This window comes from Macadamia integrifolia, chromosome 9, assembly GCF_013358625.1.
Source record: "Macadamia integrifolia cultivar HAES 741 chromosome 9, SCU_Mint_v3, whole genome shotgun sequence".
Classification (NCBI taxonomy): Eukaryota; Viridiplantae; Streptophyta; class Magnoliopsida; order Proteales; family Proteaceae; genus Macadamia; species Macadamia integrifolia.
Genome location: NC_056565.1, coordinates 9,145,759 through 9,163,835, shown reverse-complemented (window position 1 = coordinate 9,163,835; position 18,077 = coordinate 9,145,759). Strand labels below are relative to the sequence as shown.

The 18,077-nt window shown below is 38.5% G+C and overlaps 1 protein-coding gene across 2 annotated transcripts in view; it reads right to left on the bottom strand.

The window, feature by feature from the left end:
• The window catches only part of LOC122088890 (callose synthase 9), a 99,400-nt gene that overhangs the window by 50,458 nt on the left and 30,865 nt on the right, over positions 1-18,077 (bottom strand). For both annotated transcript variants that reach the window (XM_042658249.1, XM_042658250.1), the window contains exons 12-20: positions 7,993-8,069; positions 7,831-7,909; positions 5,706-5,828; positions 5,221-5,320; positions 5,012-5,135; positions 4,683-4,869; positions 4,509-4,561; positions 1,510-1,570; positions 1,332-1,413 (exon numbers count right to left, since the gene is read on the bottom strand). In XM_042658249.1, coding sequence (XP_042514183.1) covers positions 1,332-1,413; positions 1,510-1,570; positions 4,509-4,561; positions 4,683-4,869; positions 5,012-5,135; positions 5,221-5,320; positions 5,706-5,828; positions 7,831-7,909; positions 7,993-8,069 — 886 coding nt within the window. The remainder of the gene's footprint in view (positions 1-1,331; positions 1,414-1,509; positions 1,571-4,508; positions 4,562-4,682; positions 4,870-5,011; positions 5,136-5,220; positions 5,321-5,705; positions 5,829-7,830; positions 7,910-7,992; positions 8,070-18,077) is intronic.

Genomic DNA, 18,077 nt, shown 5'->3' with positions numbered 1-18,077 from the left:
TTTTTTTTTTATACCTTCTGGGTTTTCCTTGGTGGAGTCATTGCTGATGTTTTAATGAAAAGGAGGCGGTGGTGGTTGGTAGTTTTGTCTTCTGAAATTCTGAAGACTGGATGGATGGATAAGAGGAAGGTTGTTGGAGTACTAACCCCTCAAAATTTTCAGTGTGGGAATTTGGAATTCTGAAGTTGGAAGGTGGGTTGGCCAAGTGAAGGAAGGACCAAGGAGGATAAGATCTGAATGTGTGTTTGTTTGTTTTGCTCAAGGAGGATAGGTACTGCTTCTATTTGCTCAGCATTTCTGGAATCTGGTTTTGGGTTTTAAAAGGGTCAATATTTGCAATTATTTTGAACCTCCATTTTTGTTCCTTAATTCCATTTTCTTTTCTTGTGACATATGACTTGTGAGTCGAGTAGATTTAGACACATGCATTTTTGAGATTGGCAATTGGGGATTTTACCTAGGTCGCCTTTGATCACAGGCGTCGGCAAAACCACGCCTCTGTAGGAGAAGCTCTCGTGGTGGGTAGTTTGGGAGAGAAGAGATCGGAAGAGAGTCTCGGCAGTATCAGAGAGAAGAAAATGGAAGAGAAGAGATCAGAAGAGGAGAAGAGATCGGCAGTTGGGGATTTTACCTAGGTCGCCTTCGATCACTAGCGTCGGCAAAACCACGCCTCTCCTTATAGATAAAGATCAGATTCCATACGGGGAACACAGTCTCTGCAACTCCTTCAGTGGGCTTCCTCCGTCTTGCTCATTAGGTCTGAAATTTGAGCTTTCATTTCATGACCTTACCTGGAGAGAAAAGTCTGAGTTGTTTCACGAAAATGTAATCGGATTTGGATGTCACGATGAAAAATGCCGGTGAAAGGAGCGCAACGAACGAGGTGGGAAGAGAGGGAATAGCAGAGAAAATGGAGGAAAAATCTCGTATGGGTAAGGGCATTGCGCTCGGGTATGGGCTAAGAATGACAGCTGTTGGATCCATTATGTACACGTGTCAACTTCGCAGGTAACCTGGGCAAGACATGGGCAATTGAGGATAAGGAGAGGAGCCGGATCCAAATTTTATCACTTAAAAAAATTGCACACCCGAGACAGATGTAGAGCAAGATTCTGTCATCCCACGGACCAATCATGAAACAAAAAGCATTAAAAATCAACATTAGGTTGAGCAGAACTATATGAAAAAGCTTTTCTCATAAACTACAATTTGAAGTGATTAAGCAGGGATGCACTTGAATTAAAATGAACTTAACTGCAAACTTCACAGCTACAGAAAATAAGAATATCATAAACATAAATCCACATCAGATAAAAATGATGCATGCTTACTTTTAGATACCAAATCATGCCATGAATACTGCAAATTATTGTATTTTACTATAGTTTGTGTCGGTGTCACCAATGGCTTGATCTGCATAAACCAATGAAAAAGGTATTATTAAAGATAAACAACAAAAGGAATCTTGAGAATGAGAAGCTACAATAAATAAAATGAATGATCACTTACCAGGAGAAAGTAAGCAAATGAAAACTTCGCCCCCAAAACCACCAACCAGAAAAGCACATACCTGTATATGAAACAACGTCACAAAAGGACTACCAAAAAAAAAAAAAAAAAAAAAACCCTTAAAATTTCAGCATTCAGAACCACATCAAGGACCTTAATGCAAAACGACGAGGACATTGGATATTCACAATAAATATGAACTTCAAAAAAAAAAAAAAAATAGTAGTTTACATTCAAAGCAAATAGGAAGTACGAAGCATTAGAAAATGAAAACATAAATATCAGTTTCGTATTTATATTGACACAAACTGGATAATTCCACAGTAACCCATATAGAGTGGTTGGATGGTGTAGTCTTTCATTCTTTTTTTTTTATAACAATATTTTGGTGTCTTCACTTACGTGAAGCTAGGACCATAGTTGTCACAGCAACTAGACGACCTGAGGCATTGGATGGTGTCTGACGAAAAGGTGCCCGCCAAGGAGCCCAACACAAGCAGTATATTTATATATGTAATATAGCAATGATAATTTTATATAATTATACTTATATGCAACTATGCATCATTCAAGCCATATCGATCAGGTTTTAGGAATTGTATTGGATCGGCCATATCGGCCGGCACAAATACTGATACCTGACTTATACCAGATCGGTGTTAGCATGGTTTAGGGGGGTCAAAAGAGTAAACACTAAATAGGCTAGTAATTACCTAATAGGAGAAAACCATATAAATACACAAAGCATAGGATACAAGCATATTCATTAAATAATAAGAATAATCAACATTAAACTCATTAAGTGCCAACAAGGCGTGTTGTTGCCTTGAACCCAAGAAAGAGCCTACTGCCTAGACACCTAGGTGGTGCCTAGGTTACGCCTAGACAACACTTTGACAACTATGACTAGGACCACAATTACATAAGGACCTGTGGGCTATGCTTCAACAATTGATACGAATTATAAATAAGCTGAACCAGGAGTGAGGCCTATAAATCCCATGACCAGAGTAAGAGGGATTTCCTCGAGTGATTCTTGATCCCAATTAAAAACAAGGAAGACAACGATGCAGGAGCACAATGGGGAGCAGTATGATTATCTATGTTATAATCCCATTGGCTCTCCCAGATCCAAATGAATATAAAAGAGATCTAGGAGGCCTGTAAGTAGAGTTTTTTTTTTTTTCCAATCATTATTCAACCCTTGGAGCTTTGACTGATATGTCACACTTCAAGAATAGGCCCTGTTGTGAAATTAGTTGGGTATGGGTTCTGTTTTACCAGGTTTACTTGTAAATTGTAATGGGTTCAATTTCAAAGCGAGAGAATGTAGTCCAAGAAGGGTACACGAATTTAAATCTTCTCCAAGTAGCTTTAAGAGTTGTAATGGGTTCAATTTTAAAGCCAGGGAATGTAGTCCAAGGGTGGTACACGAATTTTAAGGCTTTTCCTAGTAGCATTAGGAGTTAAGAGAGTCAATTGGTTGTCCGGTCCTAGTTTCTTTAGAAGTTTGGAAGCTGTAGTTAGTCTTTAGTTCTAGTTAGTTTAGGGCATCCTATAAGCATATGTGTCCTCGCCTCTGGCTATACGAGCTGAGGGAATAAAGTGGAATTCTTTAGTGGTTTGACTGATTAGTACTCATAGTTGTGACTGAAGGGTATTTTCTCTATTCTTCTTCTTTTCTTCTACCAATTATTGTATTCTTCTCTGATTTCTGTCCTTCTTCTTCCTTTATGCCACCAACATATAATTGATATTGTGGGACTCCAAGTCAGATGTTTTGATGATATACCAGCAGTTCAAAACCCATAATGTAGCTTCATGGAAGAAGACGGCCAGTGAAACAATCAGAGGACCAGTTTCAAATTCTTCACTTCAAAATACATCGAAAGAGTAGTTGTGTTCTTTTTCTCCCATTTGATAGTTCAGAAATCAGTTCAATTGATTAGGAGTCATCACCAATCTATGATGAACATTTGGAGGAGCAATGTAATAAAAAGATGTTGAGTTTAAATGTAAGCAAACTGTGACTACCATAGCACATTTGCAATGCCACTGAAGTTTTGTGGTCTGATAATAGTTCCTTTTACTTTGATGTTCTATCTATCTGACTGTCTTAAAGTTTCCAGGCTGGAAGGGTTTGCTTCTAGCAGGGTACAGTCGCACAAAGATCCCATTGAAGCATTAACTTATGTTATACGTAGAAGTAATTTTCCTTACAAACCCACGGATTGGAAATTCACCCCTATTTTGCCCAAGTCAACACCAAACCCCTGTCACATGTTTCCTTGGAACCATATCCTTTTGACCCTATTTTCCATAGCCTAAAACCTTTTAATGCCTACCCTCATGGGAGTCTAATATACATCCGACCACGATCACTATTCAGCCCCTCCAAAATCAAAGTCATGAATTAGGCAGGACGTTACATGTGGTATTTCAATCTACCTCGAAACAAGCCCATGATAGCCATTAAGGTCCATGCAACCAGATATTAGATTCACAAGGAGAGAAGCAAATGTCTCAAAATTCAATGCTCTAAAGAGCCAAGTATGGAAAGGTCTTAAGCAAAATAGCACCATGTGTGGGTAAGGTTTTTGTTCTTTTTTGTTCTCTTCAATAGCATCAAACCAGAGGTAGGCTGCTAGTTTGGATAGCTTTTTAGGTTCAGCTGTCCTATTGGTCTACTTTGCAATTAAGAACTGATCCACTTGACCACTCTTAGTTGTCATAGTGTCTAAGCGAACCAAGGAGGTCGAGGGGTCAAAAAAAAAAGGCGGCACCAACAAGGCACCCATCCAAAGAATTGCACCTGGACGCCTAGGCGACACCTTGACAATATGGATCCACTCTCTTAACCCTTTTTTTTTAATTGATAAACTCAAACCCACCTTACACCCATGCACCGACATTAAAGTCGTGAGGTAACTAATTTCGAACAAGAACACTCATTATTTCATGTGGAAGGATCCAAGGAAAAGAGAGCTCTAACCCCTTACTTGATAAAATCAGTTGGCCTTTCATACATCCCACGTCCAACATAGTAATGTTCCTTCAAAATAAAATGTAAGACAACATCATGAGATCAAAATACCATCATATTAATATAGAAAAGATTTACTTACCACATAGTTTTTGGAAAATAAGTAAACAAAAATATGATAAAGGCAAACCTGGTGCATCCACTTGAAAAAGCGAATAACAGACCAACGATCACAACTATTAGTCAGAATATGGCAAGCTGGTATTCGCATAAGGAAACTGAAGAAAAGCTGGGCACCAGCATAGATGGCTATAACAAAGACATATATCTTGAAAATTGCTGAAGTAGAATTATTACTATACTCCTGGAGAGCTTTTCTGAAATTAGAGACGGACAGGTAATCAAGAGACTATCTAATCACCCAACAATGAAAATGCCCAAAGAGCAGCAGATGCATGTACTGTAATTCAAACAAAGAAGCTTGGGTAAGTAATTTCAAAGCAGGAATTCCAAACTTACACATAAAGGAATGTTATGAAGACCGAAGCAGCTGTAAACCAGAGGAAACGGAAAAATATTCGAGAAACAGCAAGACGTCGTGTTGTAGAATATGCACCGTACATCATAAGAATATCCAGGATACCTGCATCATAAAAGGCACAGATCAAGAAGACGGGTGAAATCCAAAGTACACAACTCCATGCAGTGCTATGAGAAGAGCAACCTACTTTCGAAAAACTTCATTAACACAAATGTTGGGCCAAGACTTAGAACTTGTATTATAGTCTTCTTATTGAACTGCCCATTAAAGGCAATGATGGTGAGTCCCTGGTAATACAAGAAGAAATATTAAAAAAATTAATAATAATAAAATTTTAAAAAAATAAATATAAAAATAGGGCCAAAAAAAGGCATAAAAGTAAAATCAAGCTCCAAACTGAATCCCAATCCAGTTGCAAATGGTGGAAAAATAACATGAAGTCCAAAAAAAATGGTGATCACAATTAATGTAGGAAACAATGATCATAAAGGTAGTTACTTATACAACAAGGAAGACAGGCAAATGATTTGCACCTAACAATGTTCATTATAACAACCCAGGGAAGAAAGTGAATCAGTTCAGATTTGGAAAAACAACTAAGGGCAAATTCATGCATAGACATAATCAGAAGTTTTAAAATAATGAAAATGAGATGAGCAGAGAAGTACAAACCTGAAACATCATAAAAAGAAATATCCACAGACGGTGGAAACTATGATAAAGATGAAGAAACGTTCGGTGCTCCACGAAAGAAGTCTTCCCTCTACCCTGTCCTCCACTGGGTGAAAGCCAGTTCTGTGTAATAAGAAAATAATTAACTCAAGAGAACTAAAAGGGGGCAAAAGATGGAACTGCCAAAGTAATTGAAGAAGATAACCATACAAAATGATAAATGACCAATTACCAAGTGATTAAAACGAACAGAAATAAAATCCCTATTTAGGGTAAACGAATCCCTCATGTTAGATAGGGAGAAAAGTGAGTGACTTATTTTGTAGTTTTTTTAAGAGATAATTTTATTTTTTTTTTATAGCACTTCCAGTGAAGTATTTTCCGAGTTTTAGGGTTTAGAGAAGAAACCAAAACTTATCTGGTTGAAAAATATTGGGGCCACACAATACCACCACCAGATGTGTAAGCTTTTGCATAGATTCTCGCTTGTGATTGAGGGTTCAAGTTCGACAATTTTAAGGACAGGGTGCTAGTTTTGCCAACTAGTGAATTATGAGTGAAAATGAGAATCAAAATGTTACAGAGTACTGAGTATGTTGTGCAATATTGGTGGGCTTCTAATAATTTTTTTTTTTTGTGTGTGTGTGTGCTAATTTTGTGTGTCGTATTCTTCCACTTGCTGCACTGGTCTTCTCCACATGATTTAGATCAAAATAAATAGAGTGTACAGTACACACGTCACCCACTGAATTCTTATGGCTGAAAGACTCTCAATGCTACAGAAACTAAGAGTGGCAGAATAAGGATTAAATGCAATGGGATGGCACAACCAGACTTCATTACCAACATTACAATACAATTTAAATCAAACAGAATATTGAGAGATTATTCCATTGTTCCATCTTTTACCGTCTATGACAAAACATTGGTCTAGGCAAACCGATTTACTAAAATATTAACTGATTTCATTAAAGGAAGCACGCTCAAAATAGATCAAATCACCATTCACCAAAAATGACAGCAATCCACACCTAGGGCGTCATTTGAACGAGGGAAAAAAATAAAAGTGATGACCATGATGCATATAGTTAATTATTGAGGGAACTACTTCAACCCACAAAAGGTTGGTACTTGGTATGACATGGGCCATTTATGAGCATAACTGAAATTTTGTTGTGTGAGATCAGTGATAGGGAACTTAAACTGATAAATCTGAGATGAATCAATAACTGAACCATAACATCAGGATATTTTATTCAAATTTTACTGTTAACAATGGTCCAAAGACAATTTTCCTAAGTTGCAGAGTCATGATGATAACTATACCAGTGCTACTGCACTACCAGTCCCCAGCCTGATAGGGAGGAGGGTTGGTGCAACATGTTGCAACCAGCACCACAAGTAACCAAAGTATAGCGCTTTAGAATCAATCCTGAAATTTGTGTTCTCAGCATTATACTAGGGAATCCCAGGGAAGCAACGCTAAGTATGACCTGCGTGTAGTGACAGCCACTTTGGCACCAGTTGAAGTGACCAAATTTGATTTTGAATAGATTTAAATGGAAAAACAGGTTTCGTGAAACTAATTAGTTGAGCTAAGTTGGGCAATGGCAGATTTCTGTAGATGAGAAAATGGAACTAACAAAGACATCAACCAGGATCAGTTGGCCCATGTGATCCCTTTTTTCTTTAGAGGAAAGGTGTTGGGTAGACGGTTCCACTTCATATTCACACACCAACAAAAGGAAGTGTGTCCATTCCAGGTAGATGGGTTAGTCAGATCACAGCAAATGAATCACTCTTCCAAATCCATCACTTCTCAAGACAACTCCAGTTCTCCAACTTCAGTAGGCATTTTTAACCTCGGTTAAAAAAATGTGGCATAAGGCTACCGGGTTTAAGTACTGTTATTGATACATACGATTTGCACTGGTGCAATGCCAAAATGGTTCAGAATTCTGCATCAAGCAGAAGTTGTAAAAGAACATAACATTGATAAGAATATGCATATATTCAATGCAAAGACAAAAAGAAACACCCTGTCAGCACCACAGCAGGTCAGGCAACTAAACACCAGATGTATATAAACCATATATCATTCTATAACAGCCAGATAATAACCAACCTTTGACCTGGGTTTGGGCTTCATAAAGAAAGATGAGCGTTCGCGCCATGGCCAGCTTAGTTCAAAACAATTTAGTGACCTGGAAAAAAAAATCATTTAGAGAGGATAGAGAAAAGCAATTATATGAGTGAATTACTATTCAGAAAAACGTGAAATTCTCACCAAAAGTACTCATTAAAATCATCATAATTTCTCCAGGCAGAATGAGGTGCCCGTCCATTGTCATTGTTATTAGCTTCCTGCACGACATAATCATATTAATTAAAAATTCATATTTCACGATAAGGCATAAAGGTTCATTAACCTTGACATAAAAATTTTTGACAAAGATAATTCCCCTACAACAACTACTACAACAAAACAACAACAAACTTAGCCTTATCTCAACTTAATGGGGTTGGCTACAAGGATCCGTGCAAAACAATGTAAGGGAAAATGAGGTCTAAACATAAAATGAAATGATAAAGAGAAATGGCATAGAGATGAAAGATGAAAGTAAGAAGAAGGGGGCAGAGCCAAGCAAGAGAGGAGAAACTCAGCTAAATGGGGTCGGCTACATGGATCCTGGCCCTCCAATATTCTCTATCCGAGGTCATACCAAGGACAAGACCTAGAGTCTGCATGTCATCCCTCACAACTTCTCTTACGGTCATTTATGCAACAGCATCATTTTTTACCATAGAACCCTTAACAAAAGTTAAGATAAGAAGCCAAACAAACAGAAAGTGTCATTTAGCAAATCATCCCAAAAATATTGTTCAACTATCATTATTACAAGGGTAATTTACAGCGCCATCCTCTAGAGAATGCTACTATTATAAGACCACTCCCTCTGTAATACCAAATTATACTCAAACCCCCTGCCACAAGGAATTTATATTTACCACTGTCTTTTCCCAAGGGACCAACAAAAGAGTCTCCAAGCTCATACCTTTCTCGGAGGCTTTGCTGAGAGCTTTTCTTCTTTCTAGACTTTTTAGGCGTACACCATTCATCATCACTTTCTTCAAAGGAACAAGAGAGGCAATTACAGACATCCAACCATTTGTGTCCAGAAGCACTTTGAAACTCAGAAACAGGATCACCATGTTCAGTATAGGCTGCTATGGGAACAGAATGGAGTTCTTCAGTGCGGTGTTGCTGAGGAAGAACAGGCAGAATGGCTGAAACTGGAGGAGGAAAACGAATTTCAACTTGACCATCTGGTCATTGAGAAAAGGTAGGATCTGTTGACACGAGGGGTTGAGACTGTGTCTGGTTTTGAGCTTGTATTCGCTGCTCATACGTAGTAACCCATGCTTCAGGTAATAACTTCACAAGGTCAGATCGAGAGATCTGTCTAGGAACATAAGTAACAGTAGGAACCTGCTGGGAATCTACGTTGATAAGGAGAGCATCAGAAGAATGGTATCAGAGCCTAGGAGATTTAAAAATCTTTATTTTTCCTGAAGATTATTACCATGTTTAAAAACTGGTTTAACAACTCTTCTAAGACCCTAAAAAACATCCTGAGATTCTCTCAGCAGGGCAATCTGATCTAGAACTTATGGTAGTAGGTACCACAAAACACCTGATACCTAAGATCAAAACAACAGATCTTTATAACATCGGTATAGAAGATCGTTTGTTTAGGTATATTTATGCAGAAATTGAAACAAGCTGCAGTGCACCCTCTGGAGCAATATTAGAACACATTCTAATACCAAAGGAGCAGATACGCTCTATAAGGGTGAAGTATCCCAGCTTTAATTTCTTGCATCTGGGTTGTATACAAGTTACAATCCAACATTTGGGCAAAGCACATTCCGGACCAACACTGGCCGTGAATTTCATGGACGACAGACGAACCACTGTCGACACAGCCCATCTAGGAGGCGGAGAAGCTGCTCTCGACTCTTAACTTTGTTTATCTTGTTTGTCTGCCAAATTTCAGCCTCAAGATAAGCGATGCACACTACATAAAGGTATATATGCAGACTCAGAACGCTAATTGCCTAAAGAATATAGACAATTTATCTTTTCGAACCCGAGTCTACTATGTCCTACACACTCGGCTTGAAACCAAAGCCAAGATGGGTGTAGACCATATATCTGAAATCAAAGGTAGTGAGAAGGCGATCCTATGTCAACCTAGGAGAATCCCTTCAAAGACCAACCTTGAATGGCATTGGAAACAGAAACAGACTCCTAAAGTCTCTGTTACCTCTGAATTCTTTCAGAATGAGGATGGAAGCTGTTCCCAAAGATTCTTTGGATCGACATCTAGAAGAGATGATTCAGATCTAGAGGACTCTGATGTAATGGAAACATTATGCCAGAATGCCAAAGGAAAGAGGCTAACTTATGGATAAATTTGAGTTACGCATCTTACTTTCTCAAGCCTTGGCTAAAGAACTAGCCTTCGCTCAAGATCTGCATAACCAGATCTCTGAAAATGAGAAAGAAATAAACCAGTTATGTCAAGACCCCGGTTATCCTTTAGAAGAAAGGAAAACCATCACTCTTGTCTATAGAAGAAGCATGGGGATTGATGGAACAATCAAGAACTTCTGGACGCTATTATCAAAGAATAGTAAACCCGGAAAGTTTCACCTCAGTGTTTTTGGACAATCAATAGTTCATACAAAGAACACTGAATTGGCAAAGCATTATGCTCGAAAGGATCTTCAGAACTCAAACTGAAAATCAACAGGAGACTAATGCACGGCTCGACGATGTTGAGAAGAACACGAAGGACATCATCCAGAGTTTGGACGACTTGAAGAAAGCTTTAGTCGATCAAATATCCAAATGGAATGCTAAAGACATTCTATGGGATGAAAAGATCAATGAACTGAAGAGAGATGCTGTGGCTCATACTACGGCATTCAACACTCTACAAACTTCAGTCAAAGAATTGATTGAAAAGGGACGAGATGCATCTGTTGAAATACTTCTGAAGGAAGTTAAACAATCCAATCTTGCTGAATGTTTGAAGGACGTCAGCAAAATCAATAGCCTTGTCGATGAGCACAACAAAATGATGGAAGGAGTCAACAAAAGTCTTTTCACCCTCAGTGCTAATATCATCGAATGTAGCAACTCGGCAAAAGAAGCACTGAGAAGTGAAGTTCCACTAATGCGAATGCAAGAGGTAGTTTTTGGAATACCGACCTTACCGGGTTACAACCCTAAAATCACCCTTAGGGCTATTCAGGAGGCTATAAAGAAGATTCCAACTACTGGTGCAGCACCAGTGATACAGACGGTATCTGGCAGCACTATTCTTCCTACTAATGGTTTCCGTCACGGACCAGAATGGGAGGGCTAGCACAATCAGCAGGAGCAGAATTGGCTAAACTCAATGAAGAAGCCATTGAGATATTTAGTCAAATTCAGGAGCACGACAAATCATATGTCGATGATCCAGAATCTTCAACTAGCAGACATAACTCTGTTAGAAATATTTCAAAAAGAGTTCCCGATAGAATACCGTTGGAACCAATCTCGGCGAAAGGTGTCTTTCTTGACTTCTCTAAAGGGAAGGATAGAACCAAAATCCTAATGGATTGGGCACAACATGCCAATCTCACTTGCAGAGAACACCCGCAGTGGCCCCGGAGGGATGTCTACACATATCTGGTAAGTACACTCACCGAAGCATTAAGTTATTGGTGGAATAATCCTTCGAATAAGGCAATCATCACCAATATGAAGAAACTTCATTACAATGATGCTGACAATACCCATACGGATGCTGTCAAGCTCACAGAATTCCTAATGGAGAAGTATTTGCAAGTTTTGCCTAAAGACGACGACATAGAAGATCTCAAAATGAGAGTTTGCAAACTTGAATATGTGTATCAATACTACACAGACTTCGAGTTGTTATATAGGCAACTCATATCTCATGAAGGCCAAGTATATGACTTGGATAATTTCTTCAGAAGATTACCGAATGACATATCTAAGGATGTCATGGTAGCCTATCATGCCTACAAAAGAGACAATCCTACAATACGGGATGACTTCGGCATCAGGCGATCATTCACTGAACAATTCTTGGTAAAGAAGTGCCAGGAAGCTAAAGCCATCAAGCGATCGTTGAAGCAGATCGCTAAAAACATTGGTTTAGCTGCATACTGTCAGAAGAATGACAAAGTTCCTACCACTTATGGATGCTCCAAAAGAGACAAACATCATAAGCATGGTAAGAAGCATCATGTTGAGAAGAAGAAGAAGAAGAAGAAGATGCCCTTCTACAAACCCTTCAAGGAAGCTCAACACAAGAGAGGTAGTAAGTTTTCTAAATTCAGAAAAGACTCTAGAAGACCTAAGACTACCCCTGACAAACTTCAGTGTTATAATTGTGGAAAACCTGGACACCTAAGAAAGGATTGTCCTCAACCTTGGAATAAGGCTAAGGAAGAAATATGTGACATGGCCTCTAAACTAGGACTTGTCCCTATACAATCCGATGATGAGAGTGAAGAAGAATGCTTCATCTTGGATTATGCTGAATATCAGCAAGCTTGTTGCACTAGTTGTGACATTGGCTTATCCTGCGATGATAATTCTTCATCATCAGAGACAAAGTCATTAAGCTCAGACTACTATTCATCAAGACATAGTCATATACCTAGGAACCCTTATTCACCCGAGCAATGAATAAGCGGACACACCCAAGTAGTCCATATGTGACTATTCAACTCAAATATGGGGAACAACCCTTGTATCTTGATGCATTTCTTGATACAGCTGGTTCGACTTCCATCAGCCAAAATGGCATAAAAGGGTTTGGTCTTTTGCCATAAATGGACAGGTAAAGCTTGTATTCTACAAGAACTTATTGAGGCAACATCTTGAGTAGTACAAAGTATCTCATATAAGGTTTCAAAAGAGGGGTGGTACAAGATAATTTTCCTATTATTATTTTAGAAAGGCGAGAATTGTGTTGTTAAAGTTTGTCCTAGGCTATAGCCAGTCGGTCGACTCAACTAGCTAGGACTAAATCGACCACGCCTGTTGATGTACACCAGGTGAGGGATTAATCTTTAGCTAGTTGGTTTGTTGCTATGCAATATGTCTATAACTGATTGTTGGTTTCTATTATACTTGAAAAGCTACAACATGAAACCAGGACTAAATCCACCATATTTAGGTAGCCTGTTGCTGTATACCAGGCGAGTGATTAATCTTTAGCCAGTTGTTTTGTTGCTATGCAATAGGTCAATAACTAAGTGTTGTATTCTATTATACTTGAAAAGCTACAAAAACAACCATAACCTTATCCCAACTAAATAGGATCGGCCACATGGATCCGATATGGTCAAAAATAGTGGTAGACATAAGAATAAAAAAAAAGTACCAAAAGGAAGTAAAAAGTGTTGAAAGAAGTCAAAACAGTATTCAAAGCAGCATCACTAGAACATCCCCTATAAGGGGTACACGGGTCCTTGTCCTCAAGGATTAAAGTATCGGTATCAATGGTCGTATCAGTTCGCTAAATTTAAGATACGTATCGAAGGGTATCGTATCCTATCGGAGATACGCTAGATATGTTGAAGATCAAGGATTAAAGTATCAGTATCAGTATCAGTCCCCGTGTCGATTGGCTAAATTTAAGATACATATCGAAGGGATATCGTATCGTATCGGAGATACTTTAAACCATGCTTGTCCTCCATATAACACTATCCAAAGTCATACTAGAATCGAGCACTACCATATGCATATCTTTTCTTACCACTTCATCAATAGTCATTTTAGGCCTGCCCCTCCCTTCTTCTAGCTCCATCTAATTGTATTTGGTCGTATACTTGAAAAGCTAATGAACTATCATTTTTATTAGTTAGTTGAGAGTTTTGGAGATATGTATGCAACTTTGGACTCAGTCCTATGTAGTTCTTACGTTAGAGTTGTTGACAAGCTTGTTAACATGTGACTTTACTACTTTCCTAAACCATCAATTTTAAAAGTGATTGACTTTGTACATGATTTTTGCACTTGATCATTAAAAGGGGATACTCAGAGCTCCAATAGCTATAGAAGCAAAAAACTAATGAGTCATGCTATGAAACTATGGGACAAAGTTATTAAAACTCGCTTGAGAAGAGAAACTAAGATCTTGGAGAACTAATTAGGATTTATACGATGTATATCCATGACTGTGGCTATCTACCTACTGAGAAGCCCATAAGAAGGATCTCCACATGGGCTTTATTGACCAAGAAAAACATATGATGGAGTTCCTAGAGATTTAATCTGGCATGTCCTAGTAAAGAGAGAGGTGCCGAGTACATATGTGGATATAATTGAGGATATGTATGAGTGCGTGGTGACTAGTGTGAGATATGTGGGAGGACAAGCCAAGGAGTTCCCAATTACGATAGGGTTACATCAAGGGTTGGCCTTATGCCTCTATCTGTTTGTGCTTATTATGGATGTGTTAAACAAGTGCATTCTAAACGAGGTCCCTGGTGTATGCTCTTTGCAGATGACAACGTTTTAGTGGGTAAGACAAAAGCAGGGATTAACGCTAAGTTGGGGCTATGAAGATCAACCTCGAAAATAATAGGTTTTAAGATTAGCTGATCGAAGATGGATTATGTGATTTGTAACTTTACCCACTCTTTGATAGAAAATGAAATGGTGAGGAAAGAGATTCCACAAAGTGATTATTTTAAATATATAATCATAAATAAAGAAGGTGACTAATGTAAAACTAGAATCACAAGTGATACTAATCCCAGGCAGGATCTGAAATTCTGGCTGAATAAAGAAGATGTCCTCCAATAGGCTTGGTTCTAGCTCTCAAACACTCTCTCACAGCAAACAAATAAAAGGAAAATAAGAAAAGAAAGAGAATGCGATGGAGGGTTGAGAAGGGAGAAGAAGAACTAGTGAATGGGCATCTCACCCTCATGTTTAGGCATCTCACCTAGGGCATCTCACCTAACTGCATCGCACAGCACAACAACATAAGCCATCTTTTTTTTCATTAATAAATTCGTGTTCAATGTTGTAGCCCCTTACAAACTTATATAGAAGACTCAAAACTGACTCAAACACTAAAAAGGAAAGGCCTAACCCAATCCTTAACCAAGGATTAAAGTATCGGTATCGGTCGCCATATCGGTCGGCCAAAATTAAGATACGTATCGGAGGATATTGTATCATATCGGAAATATGTTTAGATACGCTAAAGATACACACATAAATGGATAGGAAACACTTTTTTATACACTTTTGCATAAAAAATTAGTTAAAAAAAGTTATATATAACATGTATTATGCATAAATAGTAAATTAAGAGTATCGCACTAAGAATCCAAGGTTTGTAGTTGTTCCATAAATGTAAAATCCTTGTTCCCAACATTGATTTTCACTTTAGTTAGAGAAAAATGGTTGGCAGCAACTTTGGAACAAAAACACCTCAAAAAATTATGTTTTTCTAAAAATTTACCCATTTTGTCCATTTTATGACCGTATCGATACATATCGGTGTGTATCGGTCGATACGTACCGATACGTACCGATACATACCGAAATGTACATTTCACTTTGATTTTGAATTTTTCATAGAGTATCGGTGTGTATCGGTGTGTATCGGTACGTATCGATGCGTATCGTAAGATGCGTATCGATACAAAAGGGTTTTAAAAAATTTATGTATCGTATCGGTCGGTATCGTATCGGTAAGGGCCGATACGGATACGTATCGGCCGATAAGGTATGATACGGACTAATAAACCATGTCCTTAACTAATTAGGAAACCTAAACTGATTAGGAAACTGAAATAACAAAGGAAATAAACTCAAAACATGACTTTAACTAAACTAATGAATTAAATCCCATTTTTCTACTTTCTACCCATATTTTAGGCCCATTAAAGTGGTTTATTACAAAGAAAATTCATAAGATCAAAGGTCCACCACATACATAACCTAACCTAAGGCTTATTTGCATTAAAATAAGCCCATAAAGTGACTCATCTGAATCAGTGAAGTAAAGGATACTGTTTAACAGAGAATTAAAATGGGATGGATGAAGTGGAGAGGTCTGTCCGAATTATCCTGTGATTGGCGTATCCCTATAAAGCTTAATAGAAAATCCTTTAGGACGATTGTGCGTCCAGCTATGATGTATGGGGCAAGATGTTGGACAGTTAAGAGTCATATAAAGAAGCTATGTGTAGCTGAGATAAGGATGTTAAGATGGATGTGTGGCAAAAGTAGGAAGGATAAAGTAAAGGAATGAGCACGTTAGAGCTGATTTGGGAGTTGCAATGATCAACGACTAACTTCGCGAATGTTGTTTGAGGTGGTATGGCCTTGTCCAAACTCCAAAGGAAGCTTGAGGATGCACCCAGTATGGTGGAGTAATCTGGTTCAGATTGAAGGAGCCAAAAGAGATGGGGGTAGGCTAAAAATGACCATAAATGAAGTGGTGAAGAATGACTTGCATAGTCTCGGTCTTGTCCCAAGTATGACCTTGGATAGAGCCTATTCGAGGGCACAGATCCATGTATCCAACCCCATTTAGCTGAGAATTTCCTAACTTGCTGGGTTATGCCTCTTTTCTCTTATTCTCTTCTTCCTACTCTCATCTTTCCATCTCTTTATATCCCCTTATCTGTTTGGAAAATTTTCTATTTTGTTTTGTATGTATCCGACCCCATCAAGTTGGGATAAGGCTGAGTTTGTTGTCGTTGTATATTCAGAAGTGAAAAAAAAAACTTCAATAACAACTATCAAAAAAATTCCAATGAGCAGTGCATGGTTATAGCCTAGCCTATGAGCTTGTGGCTCATACTAGGAAGTCAAAATACCTTGCACCTAGTCCCAGCGTCCTTTCAAGATGAGAAAGTACAATCTGTCTCTTTGCCATGTGCCAGAGAGATATCCATGTTAAACTTGCATGTAGGTACAGGATAATGTGCTGAATGTGGCTGTTGTTGAAAACCGATATTTTAAACATTTGTTTTTAAATTACGATAGGCTTTAGTTTTCTTTTGAAAATTGAAGTTAATTTAACTTATCTAAGGTTAGATGATGATGATGATAATGATGGTCAAACTTGGACAACATATTTGGGATGATTATAAGATGACGATTGTAATAAGGGTAATTTACAGCGACACCTCCAAGAGAATGCCACTATCATAAGAACACCCCCTTTGTAATACCAAATTATATCAGACCCCTTACCGTGAGTCGCTGTTACAGAATATACCTTATATGTTGATGTCAGCTACTGTATATTTTTTTAAATACCAAAACGCCCTTGCTAAATGTGAAGTACCTAATTATACCCATCTAATAAGTCCCCATCTCCAAATCAATAGCTACTATACCCATCTCCAAATCGATACCTTCACGTTGGGACCACCGGCGATCACTCTCCGTGAAGAGTAGCGGCAATGGCGACGGACGGCAATGTGGAGGGACTCGCGGCGAAGGCTTCTTCTGTTAAATTGCTTTCAGTTATAGCAATTCTATCACAGAGACGCAAAAAGAATCTCAGATCTTAATGGCAGCTCTTCTCCGACCATGTCCGGCGAACTCCTTCGTCTTCAATTCAACTCTTTATTCTTGCAACCCTGGCTATGTCCTAAACTCCACCACCAACACTTGCAATCTTTTCAAGGTCTACGGTAATGCTTTGGTGATGGACACTGGAGTTGATTACTCACTTAATTGGCCAATGTCAATATTCTCCTTCAAATCGCTCAAGAAGTTCACTCAGTCGGAGGTTGTGTTTCTTGAGTTTATGTTCTTTAGGCTGCTTAGTTGGTTACTATTTTGTTTCCTCATCAGGTTAGGTAAACTTGGTAATGTGAGGACCTTGTGGTTCCAGATCAGGTGGTGCATTAGCCGCTTGGATTTCTGCTTTATCACTCGACATTGGCTGGGAGGTCGCTCTTACTTGGATTTTATAATTTCGACTTAGTTTTTAGTTCGTTCTTCGTGGGTATAATTTCAGTTGAACATTGGAACCTTTGTAACCTCATGGCTGGCACATTTTATATAGGTATATAGATTTTGGTTCTCAAGTGTTGCCCTCTATTTCATAAGATTCCAGAGAACAAATCTGGAAGAAAATCACTGCTCCATAAGATTCCAGAGAAGAAATCTGGAAGAAAATCAGGTAGAGAAAAAAAATGGACGAAAGAACCAAAAACAGAGGAAAGACTGACCAAATGGACCTACGCTCGCCTCTGCACAGTGAAGGAGAAGACCGCCGACGGTGGAGTTGTGTCGGAAAG